The sequence below is a fragment of the Acanthochromis polyacanthus genome, chromosome 11, assembly GCF_021347895.1.
Source record: "Acanthochromis polyacanthus isolate Apoly-LR-REF ecotype Palm Island chromosome 11, KAUST_Apoly_ChrSc, whole genome shotgun sequence".
NCBI classification, from domain to species: domain Eukaryota; kingdom Metazoa; phylum Chordata; class Actinopteri; family Pomacentridae; genus Acanthochromis; species Acanthochromis polyacanthus.
Genome location: NC_067123.1, coordinates 36187969 through 36206616, shown reverse-complemented (window position 1 = coordinate 36206616; position 18648 = coordinate 36187969). Strand labels below are relative to the sequence as shown.

Genomic DNA, 18648 nt, shown 5'->3' with positions numbered 1-18648 from the left:
ATTACATTTGAATGCTTTATGAATTTATTATTAATTTTTTACAGTAAGTATTGGCATTTTAGCTCAATAGCTACCAAGTCATGTGACCCAAAGACTCCAAATCTATTTGGGATTATAGTATGAAACAGAATGATCAAGACACAGCACTTTTTATACCATTTGGATACTTAATGAATTTATTATTAATTTTTTACAGTAAGTATTCGCATTTTAGCTCAATAGCTCGGAGGTCATGTGATGTATTAACCCCAAACCGGTGCAGAATGATAGTGCTACTAAAGATGGTCAACATAAGCCAAATTATATTTGATTTCTGGTCTTTATTGATTTTTAACATTTTTTTTGACAGTAAATATTAGCATTTTAGCTCAATAGCTCTCAGGTCATGTGACGTATTGACCCCAAACTAATGCAGAATGATAGTGCTACTAAGTGTGGTCAACATACGCCAATTGATATTTGATTTCCGGTCTTTATTGATTTTTAACAGTTTTTTACAGTAAATATTAGCATTTTAGCTCAATAGCTCTCAGGTCATGTGACTTATTGACCCCAAACTAATGCAGAATGATAGTGCTACTAAAGATGGTCAACATACGGCAATTTATATTTGATTTTAGGACATTATTGATTTTTAACAGGTTTTTTACAGTAAATATTAGCTTTTTTGCTCAATAGCTCTCAGGTCATGTGACATATTGACCCCAAACCAGTGCAGAATGATAGTGCTACTAAGTATGGTCAACATACGGCAATTTATATTTGATTTCTCGTCTTTATAGATTTTTAACAGTTTTTTTACAGTAAATATTAGCATTTTAGCTCAATAGCTCTCAGGTCATGTGACGTATTGACCCCAAACTAATGCAGAATGATAGTGCTACTAAAGATGGTCAACATACGGCAATTTATATTTGATTTTAGGACATTATTGATTTTTAACAGTTTTTTGACAGTAAATATTAGCTTTATTGCTCAATAGCTCTCAGGTCATGTGACGTATTGACCCCAAACTAATGCAGAATCACAATGCTACCTTACCTGGTCAGCATACGCCAAAGAAGAAGAAATAGCTTGGCTTAAAAGATTTTAAAGCAAAAAATTAAACATTTTTTAATGTAAATATCAGCATATCTTCTCATTTCGGTCCAGATCATGTGACTTTTCGACTGAGGTTTATTTTCTTATCACACTAATAGATCACTGGGATGACACACATCACTTTTTATTTGAATTCACAATTTTTAAGACAGACAGACAGACAGATAGATAAACAAGTTTTCAGCTTCTTATACTTCAAGCTATTTATTTAGTGTAAATATTAGCCGTACAATTCGATAGTTAACAGTTAAGCTGAGTCAGTTACTTAAAACATCCCTGTATAATACATCTGCGAATGCAGCGCTTTATTTTTTTAAACCGGAAATAGTTGTGCATTTACCGTAAGCTGACGATAAGAGCGCACTGAAAATGTAGGAGCGGCTGGCGATTTTGTTTACCGGCGAGTTTTGATCTTGGTTGGTTGAACGTTGGAGAAGAAATTTGACTTAACATGTTCTCCTGCGTTATCCCTCTGCGTATGTCAATCAGTTCCAATCCCTCTTAAAAATATGATACAAAACACCATAAAAACAAATAGTGTAACCATCAGTTTACCAGAGCCGAAGATTAATGACGTGCCTCTAAATGATAAAAAATGTAATAAATTAGTGATGGGTAATTTATTGAAATCTAAATTATTTCATGAATTTACAATTCAATCTTCTATTAATGTCATTGAAAGTGAAACGAAAGTCGAAGGCAAATATTTCAAGTTTATCAAATGGCCAGTCTTGCCAAAAATAAAAGAGATGCAGTTCAAAATATTGAATAATTTTTACCCCTCAGCAGAAACTCTGAGGAGGAGATTTAAGTTTGAAGTAGAGTCTTGTGAATTTTGCAAAGAAAGTCCTGAAACATCTGAACATTTATTCTTTTCTTGCAATGTCACTTTTAAGTTTTGGCAAGACATTTCAGACTGGTTGCCGCTAGATACTTTGGACTCTTTCTCAAATATTCAAGTCTTAATATATATGGATGGTCCCAATAATATAGTTACCCAGGCACTAAATATAATTTTTCTTATGGGTAAATACCATATTCACAAATGTAAATGGAAAAACTGTAAACCTTCTGTGTCTTGTTTTAAGAATGAAATGAAAAGTTATTTAACCTCTTTAAATGTTATTTGTCAGAGTAACCATCGCTGGACTCCTGTGTTTGACACGCTAAATGAAATGTTAAACCTTAATTAACATATTTTATGGAATTTATATTCTACCATTGATGTGCTCAGCTTTTGCATTTATTCTGTTTTTATGACATTTCCTAAACTCTGTAAACCTCTGAAATGGATATTTTTTTTTTTTTTTTTTTTTTTTTTTAATATATGTATTTTATTTACTCCTGGAATAATCACCTCTGTCATTTTGAAATGAAATGTGTGTTTTAGAAGTGTCATCAGCTCTGTAAAAGTTCTGTAAATTGATGCTTTATGTTAATAATAATAAAAAAAAATAAAAAAAAAAAAAAAAAAAAAAGAACGTTGGAGAAGATGGCGGCGTCATCGGCTGGGAATGGAAGGAGTAAAAGTAATCGACAAAGTGTGGGAAATCCCAGTCGAATTGAAGACAGTTTCCTGGCGGTTGAGCACAACTGCTCCGTGAATGGATCAGAAGTGGGCAGTTGGGCAGATATGGACGAGGAGGGAGGGGGAGACTATGATTTTGAAAGGGGTTAGTATTGGAAGGAATAAAAGGAAGAAGAACGGCAATGATGACAGTTGTAACAGTGAGGAGGAAGGAGATGAGCATACTGGAAAGGAAACACCTGAGAACTGGTTTGTTATCTTAAGGTTCAATGAGAAGTCTCAGGAAAGCATGAAGAAGCTTAACCCTTTTGTACTGACAACAATTCTGGCAAATAAAATAGGAGATATACAGTTTGCAAAGGTCTTGAGTGATGGGAATTTATTGGTGAAGTGTACTAATAATGAGCAAGCTGATAAGGCACTTAAACTGAAAGAGTTGGGGAAAAACAAGGTGGTGAGCACAGGGAGGGTGGGAGCAGGAAAGGGTGGTGGTGGTAAAGGAGTAATCACAGGGATATCACTCACTGTAAGTATGGAGGAGCTTAAGAAGAATATTAAAGGGGGGGAAATAATGAGTGTGCAAAGAATGAAAACTACAAAAGGAGGAGTGAGAGTGGATAGCGAGACAGTATTGATTGAGTTTGAAGGAGAAAGTGTGCCTAAAAAAGTTTTTCTAGGTTTTATGAGCTACCCAGTGAGAACATATGTTCCAAAACCTTTGAGATGCTTTAATTGTCAAAGATTTGGACACATAGCCAAAAACTGCAAGGGCAAGAGGAGGTGTGCTTGGTGTGGGGAAGATCATGAGTATGGAGAGTGTGGTACAGGGGTGCAGCCAAAATGCTGTAATTGTGGAGGTGCACATAACGTGGCATATGGAGGATGTGAGGCTATGAAATGGGAAAATAATATTCAAAGAGTGAGAGTGGAGAAGAAGATTTCGTATGCTGAAGCTGTGAAAGTGGCTAGGGGGCAGAGTAGCCAAACTATCGTTCAAGGAGATTTAGGGAGTCATAGGGCGGCAAAGAATGAGTGACAGAATGTATGTGGACAAAAGAGACCTGGTAACATTTATTGCAGGGGTGGTCAACAGCACAGCAGAGGTAAAGTCAAAAAGTGAAAAAATTCAACTGATTGTTAAAGCGGCAGTGCATCACTTGGGCTTAGTGGGACTGACATGGGAAGAAGTGAGGGACAATCTCACTAATCAGTCAAGTCAGGAAACACCATGGGTTGGCTAATTCTAGTTATGGTGTTAATCCTTCAATGGAATGCTAGGAGTTTGCTGGCTCATGGTCAAGAATTCAAACATTTCATTAAAGAGATGAATAGAAAACCAGATGTAATGTGTGTGCAGGAAACATGGTTAAAACCAAATTTGCATTTCGTGGTACATGGGTATACAGTAATAAGAAGTGACAGAAGTCAAGGGGGAGGTGGGGGTTGTGCAACATTTATTAAGCAAGAAATTCCTTATAGGTTACTGGAAAAGGGAGTGGATCAGGAGTTTGTTGTGATGAAAATATGGGAAAGGGGGGAGAAAGTAGTCATAATTAATTACTACAACCCATGTAAGAGGCTTAGTTTGGAAAAGCTATTAGGGATTAAAGGGCAAGACAGTAACAAGGTCATATGGTGTGCAGACTTCAATGCACACAATACATTGTGGGGAGGGGCGCAGACAGATGTGAATGGTCAGGTAATTGAAGATTTGATGGATGAAAGGGATTTGGTGTGTGTAAATGATGGAAGAGGGACAAGAGTAAACATAACAGCAGGTACCGAGTCAGCATTGGATATAACATTAGTATCTAACACAATGGCAGGGGTCAGTAACTGGGGGATGTGGGCAGCTTCAACAATAGGAAGTGATCATTACCCAATCCTGTGCTCTGTAGGGGAGAGATTAGAAGTGAGAGCAAAGGTGGGAATCAGAAAGTGGGTGTTTCAAAAAGCAGACTGGGACCGGTTTCAAAGGTTATGTGAAGAATCAATGAGCAAGACAGAAATATTTGGAGACATTGATGAAATAAATAAACGGGTGACATCAGTGATTGTAAGGGCAGCAGAGGGCGCTATACCCAAAAGTAAGGGCAAAAGGAGTAGGAAGTTGGTACCATGGTGGACAGAAGAGTGTCATCTGGCTGTAAGAAACAGAAATAAAGCATTCAGACAAGTTAAAAGGACTCATAACTTGCAGGACTTAGTTCGGTACAAAAAGGCTCAGGCAGTGGTGAGAAAAACAATACGGCAAGCTAAGAGGGCATCATGGAGTAACTTTTGCGATAGAATAGGGAGAACAACACCAGTGGGGGAAGTGTGGGGAATGATTAAGAAGATGGGAGGTGAAAGAAGGGAATGGGATTATCCTGTCATAACGTCTGGAGAGGAGTCAGCAGTGTCCAACAGAGAAAAGGCAGAAGTCATGGCTAAGGCATTTGTAAAGGTACATAGCTCAGATGATTTGTCAGAGGAGGGGAGACAGGGGAGGGAGAGAACTATGGCTCAGTATCCAGGGTTATTAAACAAGAGGGCAAGGACAGATGATGTGATCGATGAGCCATTTACATTGGCTGAAATGGTGAGGGCCATCAGAAGGTCACGACCAGCTTCTCCAGGGAAGGATCAGGTGTGTTACAGCATGTTAAAACATTTGGGGCAAGGAGGATTAGTGAAGTTGCTGCAGCTGTATCACAGAGTGTGGGAGGAGGGGAGGCTACCAGAAGCCTGGAAAGAAGCAGTAGTGGTTCCAATAAGAAAACCTGGCAAGGATCCATCCAAACCTACTAGTTACAGACCAATATCACTGACATCAACTGTCTGCAAGGTAATGGAAAGGATGATAACGGAAAGGTTGTCATATCAACTTGAAAAGAGGGAACATTTGGCAGGGTGTCAGAGTGGTTTCAGGAAAGGCAGGAGCACTATGGACGCAGTGGTTAGATTAGAGTCGGAAATAAGGATGGCCCAGGTAAATAAAGAATCGGTAATAGCAGTGTTTTTTGACATTGAGAAAGCTTATGACATGATGTGGAAGGAGGGGTTGCTGATAAAGATACACAACATGGGGATTGGTGGGAGAGTTTTCAATTGGGTGAAGGATTTTCTGTTTGGATGAAAAATACAGGTACGCATAGGGTCAGATCTGTCAAACCAGTACGCAGTGGGAAACGGTACACCACAAGGGAGTGTGATAAGTCCACTGCTCTTTATTATCATGATAAATGATGTATTTTTAAAAGTTCCAGTAGATATAGGGAGATCGCTCTTTGCGGATGATGGGGCATTATGGAAAAGAGGAAAGAACATGGAGCACGCAATAAGGAAAGTCCAAGGTGCAATTGACAAAGTGGTAGAGTGGGGGAATGAATGGGGGTGCAGGTTCTCAGTAGAGAAAACACAGACACTATTTTTCACTAGGAAAGGATTGAGGAAGGGATGAAGTTGAGGATGTATGGGCACATGTTAGAAAGGGTTAAATCATTTAAATTTCTGGGTGTTTTGTTTGATGCACGGCTGACATGGGCAGAGCACATCGGAAGAATTGAAGGAAAGTGTAAGCAAGTAATTAATGTAATGAGGTGTTTGACTGGTAGAGAATGGGGAGCAAGCTGCTCAGCATTGAAGCGGTTATACATAGAACTGATAAGACCAGTGATTGATTATGGCACTGTGGCATATGGTTCTGCATCCAAGTCCTTATTATGTAAACTGGATGTGATTCAAGCGCAGGCTCTGAGAGTTTGTAGTGGGGCAGTCAAAACATCACCGGTTCCTGCTCTACAGGTGGAAGTGGGAGAGATGCCTCTAGAAATTAGGAGAAGGCAGATAATAGCTAACTACTGGGCTAACTTGCAAGGACACAATCAGTCTCATCTGACAAAGGGAGTTTTGCAGGGGTTCTGGGAGGGTGGAAGGAGCCGGAGGCAAAACTTTGCAAAAGAAGCAAATAACATTGCAAAAGAATTTGGAATACTTAACCTCAAAGTTAGTCCTACGGTAGTCTATCCAGGTGTGGCCCCATGGATGCTAGTGTGGCCTGAGGTTGATTGGGGTTTATTAGAGGCTAAGAGGAGGGGAAAAGGCATGGTTGATTTGGTTGGTGAATTTAAGTGTCACATATTAACAAAGTACAGCAATTTTACTTCCATATACACAGATGGGGCAAAGCAACCTGAGACAGGGGTGACAGGATTCGGGGTAACAGTACCGGAAAGAGGAATTGGGATCAACAGAAGAACATCTAATAATCTTTCAGTATACACAGTGGAAATGGTGGCGGTTTTGGTTGCACTGCAGTGGGTGGAGAAGACTGGTCTAGGAAAGGCATTAGTGTGTTCAGACTCATCATCAGTGCTAGCAAGCCTCAGGTCGTTTCATTCAAACAGCCGTCAGGACATCCTATATTCAGCCCTTGAGTCACTAACAAGAATTGTTCACCAGGGGGGGTCAGGTAAAGTTTCTGTGGGTACCAGCACATGTAGGGGTGAGGGGGAATGAGAGGGCTGATGATCTGGCCAAGAGAGCTTTACTGAAAAGGAAAATAGAAATGCATCTGAGGATCGGCAAGAAAGAAATCAAAATTATTATCTGGGATAAAAGCAACTCAGTGTGGCAAGAAAGGTGGGATGGAGAGAAGAAAGGGAGGCACCTGTATCAGGTACAAAAGAGCGTCAGAGGTGGGAGGGTGAGTAGTGGACACAGGAGGGAGGAGAGTGTGATGACCAGGTTAAGGTTGGGGCATAGTGCACTAAATAAAACACTGAAACTGATTGGGAAGCACCAGACTGGTTTATGTGAGGGTTGTCAGGAGGAGGAAGAGTCAGTGGAACATGTAGTTCTGAGGTGTAGAAGATATGAGGTGCAGAGAGGGGAGCTGATGGATAGGATAAAGGAGTTAGGGGTGCAGGAATTTACACTGAAAGAGTTGCTAAGTATGGAAGAGAGGGCACAGGTTAGGGCACTGATGGATTTTTTAAAGGGGACCGGGGTTTATAATAGAATATGATGGTTAGGTAGGGATAATAATAGGAATAAAGGGTGGTAGTTGGCTTGGGTGTGGAGAGTGCAAGTTAGAGGGTTTTTTTTCTCTTTTTTTTGTTTTTTTTTCTTTTTTTTTTGTTTTGTTTATTTGTTTGTTTGGGTTTTGTTTGGTCTTTGCAGTGTGTGTTTGTAGATTTGATAGTTTGAACTCGGTCGGGTAAAGTCTGTAAGTCTACTGTCTGGTCCACACTCCGGAACAGAAGGTGGCGGTAATGCACCAAGAAGCTGGATGCCAACCGCCGTAAAACAAGAAGAAGGAGCGGCTGGCTTGACTACGGAGAAACGAGAGGCGGCTGGCTTGACCGCAGTACGCCGGCGTACACTCGTTTTCTCACGATGCTGGATTATTGCTGTGCGTGTTAGACTGCGAGACAGGAGTGTCCTCTTACCTAACTGTTTTTTGGGTTTGATTGTAAGTTTTGACTTTAAATCCCTCTAATTTGTCGCTAAATGTGTTTAGCGGAGCAGCGGCTAAAGGCGCTCTAACGTTAGCTGTTAGCAGAGTTTTCCTGAAGCTGTTTACTTTGACAGCCCTGTGAATAAAGAGGTAAGTAACTCAGCTGATGGGAATTGTTAAGCTTTACCAGATCGTTAAGTTACATGGAAGTTAAATTTACTTCGTATAAAGTTAAGTCAAATGCAATATGGAGGTTAGTTGAAGCTATGATAACAGGACAAGACGCATGATGCAGTCACATTTTTAAGAAAACTTTATTGCTGGAGGATTTTAGCAAAAAATAGCATTTCCTGTGATTTGAATATTGCACTTGTCGAGAAGTGTTATTAGTCTCTAAGCACTGGTGACTTAGCCCAGCCTAGAAATCTTTACATTTTAACCTGACAAGTCCACAATTTTTCATGTAAAAGTAAAGCAAAATGTGAGACACTGCTCCAGGCAAAATAACATGATCCTGTTTTGTTTTTATGTTTAGCTCATGATTCACATTTACATCACAGTAGGTGCTTATTCTAGATGATTTACAGAGCTATAATAGGATGTAAAAATGTGTCTAGTTTAAAAATAGTTTGTAAACCACTGAGGCAGACCAGAGTTGATTCAGATTATTGATTATTTGTACTTATTTTAACTTTGGAACAATTTTATGCAATAGTAGTTTGTGTGGCCAACCCTGTAAATAGTTCAGGAGAAATGATGAATAGCTAATTATAATAAAGGTTGAAAAAAAAACACAAATTTAATTCAGCAATAACTTATCTAACTGCAACAGCAGGAGAAAAACTCTTCCTCCACCTCCTGCCTCACCTGCACCTCGTTTCTCCATCCTTCTTATTTTGAAAAAGCATCTTAGCCATCCCATTACCTCACTGAATTAGTTAACTGGCAACCAACAGATGACAACACTGACTGATGCACGTGCTCATATGAATAATGTGAATGTAAGTTAATCTGCTGCTCAATTGACACACAGAGGACCCAAAACCTTTTGGCTTTTTGATCTTTAATGTAGGACTAGAACGACAGATGAGAAGATCCTGGGCGATATATAAAATGTTTTGGGCTTTAGGCTTGGACAGTGGTGCCTTGACAACGCAACACTGCACTTGTCAATATAATGATTTCAAAATTAGCTCAGTGTAATGAAAAGTGATTCCTGGGTCTGTATGCTGCAGTTTGATTCAAAACTGACGTCTTGAAATCTTTCAGAAAACAACTTTGAGAAACATCTGAAGCTGTGATGGAAACGGCAACAGAACAAACTACTGAAAAAAGGACAGATGTGGCGGTAAAGGGTGAAGCTGCCATCAAACCAGAGTAAGTAGCCAGCTGTTTGAGCCAGACAATGCTTCATTTTCCTCTTCCTTTTGTTCTGATGCTCCATGCAAAGGGTGCAGCGATTAATTGATTAGTTATTAACTAATCCCCAACTATTTTGATAATTGATTGGTTTGAGTAAGAAAAACAAGTCTAAATTCTTGAGCTTCCTGTAATTGATTATCTTCTGGTGTGTTTAGTCCTCTATGACAGATGTAGAATAAATCAGTCAAAGTTCTGTCCCAAAGTTTGCTGTAGTAGTTTGTTTTATTTGTATTCCAATGTGTAGTAGACTAACAGACAGAGAGTAGATCTGGAAAATCAACCAAAATCCAGCAACTTTTGCTAGATTTTGGTTGGTTTGTATAGTTGATTTTCTTAAAGAAAATATTAGAAGTTTTACTAATAAATATGGAATCACTTTAGATATTTAGAAGATATTTTGGAAGATTTTTATTAATTTTTTGAAAATATCTGCAATTTTTGTGTGTTTTTATTTTTTTAATTTTTATTTCTTGCCATTTTTTTTTTAAATAAAACTTTTAAGGGAAACTTTTAATGAATTTCCTTCCTGAAGATTTTGCTTTTTTTTTTTTATAAATTTAGGAATTTTTTTGCTGAATTTTTGGATTTTTTTCAGTGAAAGGAACAATGTTTTTTGGTGCCTGTCAATGAAGACAGCAGGAGGGTTAATAAACTGCAGTTAGTTTATCTTTAGTGTGTTACTGCATTATTGTACTTTATACATCACTTGGTGTGTTGTACCAGGGGTGTCTTATTTATTTTTATAATTTCTTGGGATTTTCTTTTGCTTTATTTGCTTTTTTTGCAAGCATTTACAAGCTCCACCAGCTCCACTGTTTTGACTGTTTTCCAATATAGATACAGTTCATGCTTAAAAAAAACCTGCATGAGAACGCGTCTACTCTTTCCAAGTATTGTGTCAAACGCACAAAACAGGAGAATTAAATGTTTTCCTCTTTTTCTTGTTTTTGCAGGTTTCTTACCACCAAAGAAAAATTTCACGGGTTTGTCGACTCAGAGTGCCAGCGCTCAAAAGGAGGTGATAATGACGCAGATGAAGAGCCAAAGACAACGTCTGCGGAGGAACCTGAACCTAAAAGGCTCAAACTGGACCCTGAAGATAGGAACAGTTCAGGGAAACCGGACGGGAAACGTCTTCGGGGGCAGAACAAGTCGAGGCCACACACTAAGCCGACCACATATGATGAGAAACGGCTGTGTCTCTCAGTCATTCAGGTATGAAACTCACTCTGGCTGCCCACAAATGCATCATACAGTAGTTTTTGATTTGATTTTTGAAAATTTGTTTTGAACATTTCAACAGTCTCTGTATATTTTGTGGTCATGTTTTTTATCGCTTTCAGCTGATAATTGTTCTTCTGACTTTTCCATCCATTCAGAACAACAGGGAATGCTCCTTTGGAGACAAATGCCACTTCCTCCATAACGTTGCGGACTACATGGCCTCAAAGCCCGCTGACATCGGGGAAAGCTGCTACCTCTATGAAACGTACGGGAAGTGTATGTACGGTCTCTCGTGCCGCTTTGCCAAGGCACACACGACGCCTGACTTCAAAACCATGGAGAAGGCAGATCTGGTTAAAGCCTACGAAGGCAGGATTGTGGTGAAGAACAGCTTGAGTAAAGACCTCCAGAATCGTCTGAGGAAGCATTCAGTGCCCTTCAAGAAGTCAGCAGAGTACCTGAAAACGCTGGCAAACAACAAAGACAAACGAGAACAGCAAGGGAACGGTAAGAGGAGTGAAGTTCTTAATCGATTGGTTTTACTTTTGGAAGAACTAGTGACCTTTGTGTTGTTGGTGTTCTTCCTGCTTCACAGCATAAATCTATCTGCTCTGTTCGGAGGTGAAGATAACGCCACTGATTCAGGACTGCACTCTTATAATATTGTCAAACTCATAACAGACAGTTTAAAAATGATCATGCAGAACTAGAAATATCATCTTTTCTTTTGCACAACTTTTTTCTCTTAACAAAACCTGGTGCCTACATTACCCACAATGCACGGCAACTGCGACTGGTTTGATCAACATTTTGGGTGTGTTCTTCAAGCAGCAGCTATGTGGCCGTGATTTTGATCAATAAAACCTCTGGAATTGTCCTTTAAAGAGTTAAATGCCTTCTGATGTTTCATTTAATCAGCTCACCTCCATGTTTGGAGGTTAAATGCACTCAATAACTCAACTGCTTTGTGTTGCTGTACATTTAGTCCGGCTTTATTTACATTTCCAATTATTTATTTTCATCAGACTCAGACATATTTAATCAAAGCATCAATGTGTCCAACCTGAAATGTAATCCAATTTGGTGATATAATGTAGTCCTTTATCTCTCCCAGGTAATGCGTGTGCAGCTGAAGTATCTGCAGATCCAACAGGAGAGAAGCAACGTTCATCTGCTGAGGCTCAAACAGAGGTACAGCCTTGTTCTCAGAGTGCTGCCTCTGACTGCCTGGTCTGTCACTGGGTTGTAGAGGTAATATGTGGTGTGTTGTACGGTTTATTCCAAGTGTTTTTACGTGTTTTCTTTGCGACTAGCTGCAGGCCAGCCCAGATAAACAGCCTCCGATAAAAACTGTCGGCCCACTGACTGATTCAGATGTCATCAAGTTGCGCTCATGTGAAAAGAAGCAGGTATGTCCCTCCATCCAAAGTTATACTTTCTACTCTATTAGTAAAAAATAGCATAATGGTTTGTCAGTTATAAACACGTGTCAAATTATTAGAAATGTAAAGTTTGTTTTAGTGGATATTTACACTACTTAAATGACTGCAAAATGCTATGTCTTGTTGTCTAAGAAGGTTTTTTAATCTATATTTTTAAGGTGGACTTCACAGACAAGCTCTACCTCGCTCCTCTAACTACTGTAAGTACTACTGGACTGAAATGTACGGTGACCGACAGGGGCAAACACGCTGCAAACCGCAAAAGCGCTGCAAACACAGAAATGATCCAAAACCAAAAACTCACAAACACATGAAACACATGCAAGAAAAAAAAATGCTGCAAGAGAAACATGCTGCAATCACAGAAACGACGCAGAAGCAGACTTGCAAAATCACAAAACAGATGCAAATGAAAAATGCTGCAAATATATAAAAACACACACAAACCCCCAGAACAACCGCAAGAGAAAAACGCTGCAAATTCAATCCACAACGGAAATGCTCCAGACGCGAAGAAGAAGAGAAGAAGCAGAAGAAGAAGAAAGTGAAAGTGTCTGATATTTTTTAGTGTGAAAAGGTACGTTTTCATTTAGTTTTAGCATCATGTTTTACTTGGCTGGCATCTTTTATACAATATTATTTTTATACAATATTATCGAAGAGCAGCGCACAAACGTTGTGGATTGAATTTGCAGCGTTTTTCTCTTGCGGTTGTTCTGGGGGTTTGTGTGCGTTTTTATATATTTGCAGCATTTTTCGTTTGCATCTGTTTTGTGATTTTGTAAGTCTTTGCTCCTGCATCGTTTCTGTGATTGCAGCATGTTTCTCTTGCAGCATTTTTTTTTCTTGCATGTGTTTTATGCGTTTGTGAGTTTTTGGTTTTGGATCATTTCTGTGTTTGCAGCGCTTTTGCGGTTTGCAGCGTGTTTGCCCCTGTCGGCCCCCGTGGAAATGAGTACTAAAGTTATTAGCAGATGTGTTTTGATGTCGCTAAATATTTAAATCCTTTAAATATTCTTTGAATAAACCGGTAATATAGCGAGTCAAATTAAATACGGACCTGCAAAAGTAAGATTTGGACCTCACTAAATGCTTTGTCTTTATGTCCTCAGTGTGGAAATCTGCCTTTCCGTCGCGTGTGCAAACGCTTCGGTGCCGACATCACCTGTGGAGAGATGGCCATGTGCACCAACCTGCTGCAGGGCCAGCAGTCAGAGTGGGCCCTGCTGAAGAGGCACGAAAGTGAAGATGTTTTTGGTGTCCAGGTGAGAACGTCTTAGATTATTAAAAGCCTTCAGAAGTCTTGTTACGTGACATCGTAAGCACATCTTCAATATTTTGGCATCGTCTTTCTTTTCTATGAGCTTAAGTTTTGTGTGAAAATGAAGCTGGCCTTTATTCTGAAGTCTGAATTGTCTCTCCAGGTGGAAGGCTGTTTCCCCGACACCATGACGAGATGTGCAGAACTCATCAACAACAACACGGAGGTTGATTTTGTGGACATTAACTCTGGATGCCCCATCGATCTTGTTTACAAGAAGGTAAACTTATCTTACCAGGCTGCACTTTTTAGATTCCTGAGAAGTTTTGCTGTGGCTTTCAGTTTTTTATGAGCTCCTTCCTTACATTATCAATGGCTGCAGTTAGAAGAGAATGGAATAGCTTTGTTGTCATCATACATGGGGGCGTGACGATAACATAAGAAGCTGCCACTGGAGGGTGAATTGAAACAAGCTAAATTAACAGCAATAAATAATAAAGTCGGATGTACATATAAAACAAAACTACATTAAGAATTCCAACATATGCAAAAGAGGCAGGATTTATACAGTACAGTGAGGAGGTAATGAGATCAAATATAAACCAATAAATATGGGCAGGAGCAGCATTATTAAAAGTGACACTGTGCGTTAGTTTTTGAGTTGAGAAGTCTGATGGACCATGGGTGAAAACTGTTTCAATTCTGTTTTTAAATAACTCTGGTTTGGTTCACTGTGATTACGAGGCCAGCTGTTGTGTTTTGTAAAACTGCATAAAATGCTAATTACCAGCTGATAAAGTCTTTCCAGTTTACAATCCTTTTGCATAATAACACAAAACTTTCAAGCAGTAAATAGTGCAGTTTGGACTTAGATTAGCGAACGCCTTAAAACATGAAATCAGCTCCCACATGCTTTTGTTTTTACCTGAAATCGACGTTTCAAGAATCTGGGCTGACGTCAAAGACAGTGAAACAAGACAGGAGGTCATTTAAGGTGAACTAACACAGTACGACGAGTGACAGCTTTACAGTCTGTTGCACTTTGCATTTTATTAACTGGTGTGAAAAGTACAGACACCAGCATTTAGCAGGTGTTATACAACAGGACGGTTTTTATTTGCTTTCCTTCATCAGGGCGGAGGCTGCGGCTTGATGACACGCACCAGAAAATTTGAACAGATCGTCAAAGGAATGAACTATGTAAGTATGTGTTTGTACCAGATGTAGAGCACCATTTAGAGGTTTCTCAGCGAGGCACTCTCATGATTTTGACTGCTTAAGGAGAGCTTTGTTGCTATTAGCAGGAAATGAAACAACCAAAATGCAAAATTAGCTGTTTAACCAAAAAAACTATCCAGCTGAAGCCTCAGTTTTTCTCCCTGAAGGTCCTCGATGTCCCTTTAACGGTGAAGATCCGCACTGGTGTTCAGGAGAAGTCCAACATAGCACATAAACTCATCCCAGAGATGAAGAATTGGGGTGTCTCCATGGTCACCGTAAGTCTTTTATCAGTAGAAGCACAAATAAAGATGATTTATCGCGATCATGACAAAAGACTGGAAAAACACTAAAACAAAGAAAGTTGCACTTAATTTACAGATTCAGTCTCAGAAACGTTTACAAATCCAGAGAATCATGTAATAATAATCTGGAACTGAGTGTGAATTTTAAACTTATCGTGTAAAAAGTGGAATGAAACTTTGATTCAGAGATGATGTAGTCCTGTTTTTAGTTTGTTAGACGCCATATAAACACACCCTCTTGTTGTGTTGTGATAATTTTATGTGACATTTTTACAAGAAGATTTTTTTCATTTGTTTGTGTGCCACTTTTATATCTGCATTTCAATCTGCATCAAAAGATGACAAACCGCTGACGCTATGGTTTCCTTCCAGCTGCATGGCAGGTCCAGGGAGCAGCGCTACACTAAGCTAGCTGACTGGGATTATATAAACACATGTGCTAAGCTGGCCAGCCCTGTCCCACTGTTTGGTATGTCCATTTGTAAAGGCTGGTGAAGAAACTGAGAACTTCTTCCAGTATGCAAACAACTGTGATCGATTTAATTCAGCAGTCTTCAGGTTATAAATAATGGATTGCCCTTGATGTGATGAACTGAAGTGACTTGTTTTTTGGTTCCAGGTAATGGAGACATTCTGTCTTATGAAGACGCCATGAAAGCCAGAGAGACTGGAGTTTCTGGTATCATGATTGCAAGGTTGGTGTCACACGGAGTAGACAAAATGATTCAAAGACCTTACAGCCGAATAAACATTTGTCAGTGATCCAGTCTGCAGGTTTAGCGTTCTTCTTTTCCGATTAAAAAAAGGAAAACTGTTTTAACTTTGCAGCAAGCTTCAATTTGCAAACAGCTTTCATGTTTGTCAGTGCAATTTGTCTGGTTTTCTTCAGTTTTGACTCCATTCACCTACACACAGATTTAATGACTAAAGTTCAAGCATATATTCGCTTTACCTTTGTGAAACTACAGGTTGCTTTAAATAGTTTTGAAACTCATGCATGGAGCACATAGCTGTGATTTAGATGGTCTTATGAGCTGTTTCTGTTTTGTCTACACCCAGTTGTTTTGCTGTGGTGTATCATTCCATGTGCTTTCTTGTACTTTCTCACTTGCCGTCACTCAGAGGGTATTAAATCCTCATAGACCTCTCACCAGAGAAGTTACTCCATTCTGTGCAGTCTGTTTTTCTATCCTGGAATCTTGAATTTGAATCAGAAGTTTGGATTTTTTTTTTTTTGATCATTCTTATTGTTCAGGGGTGCCCTCATTAAGCCCTGGATCTTCACTGAGATAAAGGAGAGCAGACACTGGGACATCTCGTCCACTGAGCGACTGGACATCCTGAAGGACTTCACCAACTTTGGCCTGGAGCACTGGGGCTCCGACACGCGAGGTGTGGAGAAGACCAGAACCTTCATGCTGGAGTGGCTCTCCTTCATGTGCAGGTGGGCAGCAGCGTGTAGTTTCTATTTGTTCTACTATGAACAAGCAATATTCCTGACTTTGATCAAAAAAATATGGTGTTATCATATTTGTGATGCAGTGTAGAGCAGGGGTCACTAACTGGGGGACTGACACAGACCTGTAATCAGTTGATTGTAATGGGATTTACATTTGACGGGTCGCTTCTACTTTACTGGTGCAGCTTTTCCAATGTTTACTGCATTGGTTATCAGCTCAGGAACACACAGACCAATTATGTACGAGTTCGGACATCCCGCCTGTCGTTATTTTTCCAAGTTCTGCACTTTAGTTTAAGACGTACAGTTCTATCAAAAGTTATTTATGAATAAATGTTGTCAAAATGTTTTTGAACTGCACTGAATTTATTTGATTTGACGGTCAGCTATTGATTACATGAAGACACTAATAAAACTACTAAGTTACATCAACATGTATCACACTAATTCAGGTTAGACATTATGGTGTTCCAGACCTTTACTTTCATCCATTTTCTCTGACTGGACCTCTTTGAATTTTAGTTGAATACCGCTGGTGTAGACCCACTGTTAGTTGTGGTCTTTTGAGGAATCCCATCAGTAGTGGAGACTGCAGGGACTTTTGACAGCTTTGAACATGCATTTGACGGATGACGATCAGCTTGAAATGGCCTCAGCATCACTGAAAATATAATATTAGCATAGTTATGTCCTGGATTCCAGCTCCACTCAGTGAATTGAGCCAAAAAGAGAAATATCTTTATAAAAAAAAAAAAAGTGACGAACCCATCAAACTGTAGCTTCCACGTTAAATTCTTACTAAAAAGCAAGCTAGAGAGAAATAACTGCCTTCGTTTTTCTTAGATATATACCGGTGGGCCTGTTGGAGCGAGTGCCTCAGAAGATCAATGAGAGACCTCCGTACTACATGGGCAGGAACTATCTGGAGTCGCTGATGGCCAGTCAAAACGTTGGGGACTGGGTCAGGATCAGGTGAGCAGAAAACTCACAAGAATTACCCTTTAAATTAAAGCTGCATTAAACTAAGAGACAGCTTCATGCCTTTTATGATTCTAACGCTTTACGTGGTTTTATTCCCTCTCCAGTGAAATGCTGCTCGGACCCGTGCCGAAGAACTTCAACTTTTTGCCCAAACATAAAGCCAACGCCTACAAGTGATTTTCCTTTAATGCGACTGAAAAACATCCAGGTTTTTGTGTTTGTTTGATTAAGGAAAGAAGCTTTTTTTGCGTTTTAAATGCAAAAGGCCATTCAGTGGTCTGTTTATTGAACCTGTAGATGTTTGTGTACTTCAAACGTATGCAATAAATTCCTTTACCACCTTAAGATATTTCTGCATCTTTTATATGTATGTACTGTTGGGTGTGAGTTGATTTATGAAAAGGTTTTCTGGAGTAACTTTATAACTAAAGAATCTACTCATGTTTATTTTTTACATGTTCTTCTGAAAAGCAGGCGTTTGTGGTCATACAAACGAGTAAAATGCTGATGAGACGGCATGTAAATGTGTAAAATGTAATGCAGTACAACAGCAAAGCGATAACTGCTAATAATATGTTTTTACAGTCAGAGGTGCCGATTTCAAATTTGGGCATATTGGGCAGTATTTTAGAATGACACATTTTTTATTCCTCTTTTTAAATCTAATACTTTTAACATAGCATACATTCATTTTGTTAAAAGGAGTTTCCATGGATTTTTGTGAGTGTAAATATTTTTATTGAACTTTATGTTTTTTGGCACATCAAAGACAGTCACAAGAATCATAATTAACACATAAGAGCTGGGAAAAAAATTACATTAATTTTTATATATCAAGAAACCATAATATGTTTTTGTCTTGTGCAATGTGATCATAAAATTTCAGTTTTACTCGATTTAAATTAAAGCAAACAATTCTTTTTCAGATATTTGTTAATTTAACATTTTGAAACTTTTTTCACACTCTTGCTGCCATTTTTAAAAAAAATGTATTTAGTAATTTTTTAAATTAACTTTATTGATTTTTTTTTACTGATTTCTTATATTGTACAAAAAACTGCAGAAAATATGTGCATAAAAGGGAAAGAGTGTTTTATTTTGTCTTCCATTTCATGAAAAATTGGAAATCAAAAAAGCTACATCTTTGGTTTATTGTGATCAAAATTAAGAATGACTCCGTGCTTTCTTTTTCTTTCTTTTTTTTAAATAAAAAAGCTTCCAAAAAATACCATTTTCTGTAGATTTCTGGTCCTCTTCTAAGTCTCGT

At 38.9% G+C, this 18648-nt stretch overlaps 1 protein-coding gene and 1 long non-coding RNA gene across 3 annotated transcripts; both read left to right on the top strand.

Annotated features, from left to right (window-relative positions):
• Positions 1–347: 347 nt before the first annotated feature.
• LOC127536263 (uncharacterized) lies at positions 348–1123 on the top strand. The gene is made up of 2 exons (XR_007945257.1): positions 348–434; positions 890–1123. It is a non-coding gene; the product is annotated as an uncharacterized LOC127536263 (long non-coding RNA).
• Positions 1124–7942: 6819 nt separating this feature from the next.
• On the top strand, positions 7943–17726 carry dus3l (dihydrouridine synthase 3-like (S. cerevisiae)). 2 transcript variants are annotated; one of them, XM_022220746.2, is made up of 16 exons: positions 7943–8084; positions 9339–9446; positions 10445–10706; positions 10871–11222; positions 11830–11906; positions 12029–12124; positions 12316–12357; positions 13270–13422; positions 13582–13698; positions 14553–14618; positions 14804–14914; positions 15314–15410; positions 15561–15636; positions 16197–16385; positions 17244–17372; positions 17486–17726. In XM_022220746.2, exons 2-16 carry the CDS (start codon positions 9370–9372, stop codon positions 17556–17558), a joined length of 1917 nt encoding a protein of 638 aa, XP_022076438.1. In that variant the 5' UTR covers positions 7943–8084; positions 9339–9369; the 3' UTR covers positions 17559–17726. The 2 variants fall into 2 exon arrangements, with proteins under 2 accessions (XP_022076438.1, XP_022076437.1); XM_022220745.2 differs by having other exon boundaries at positions 7952–8219.
• Positions 17727–18648: the final 922 nt, after the last annotated feature.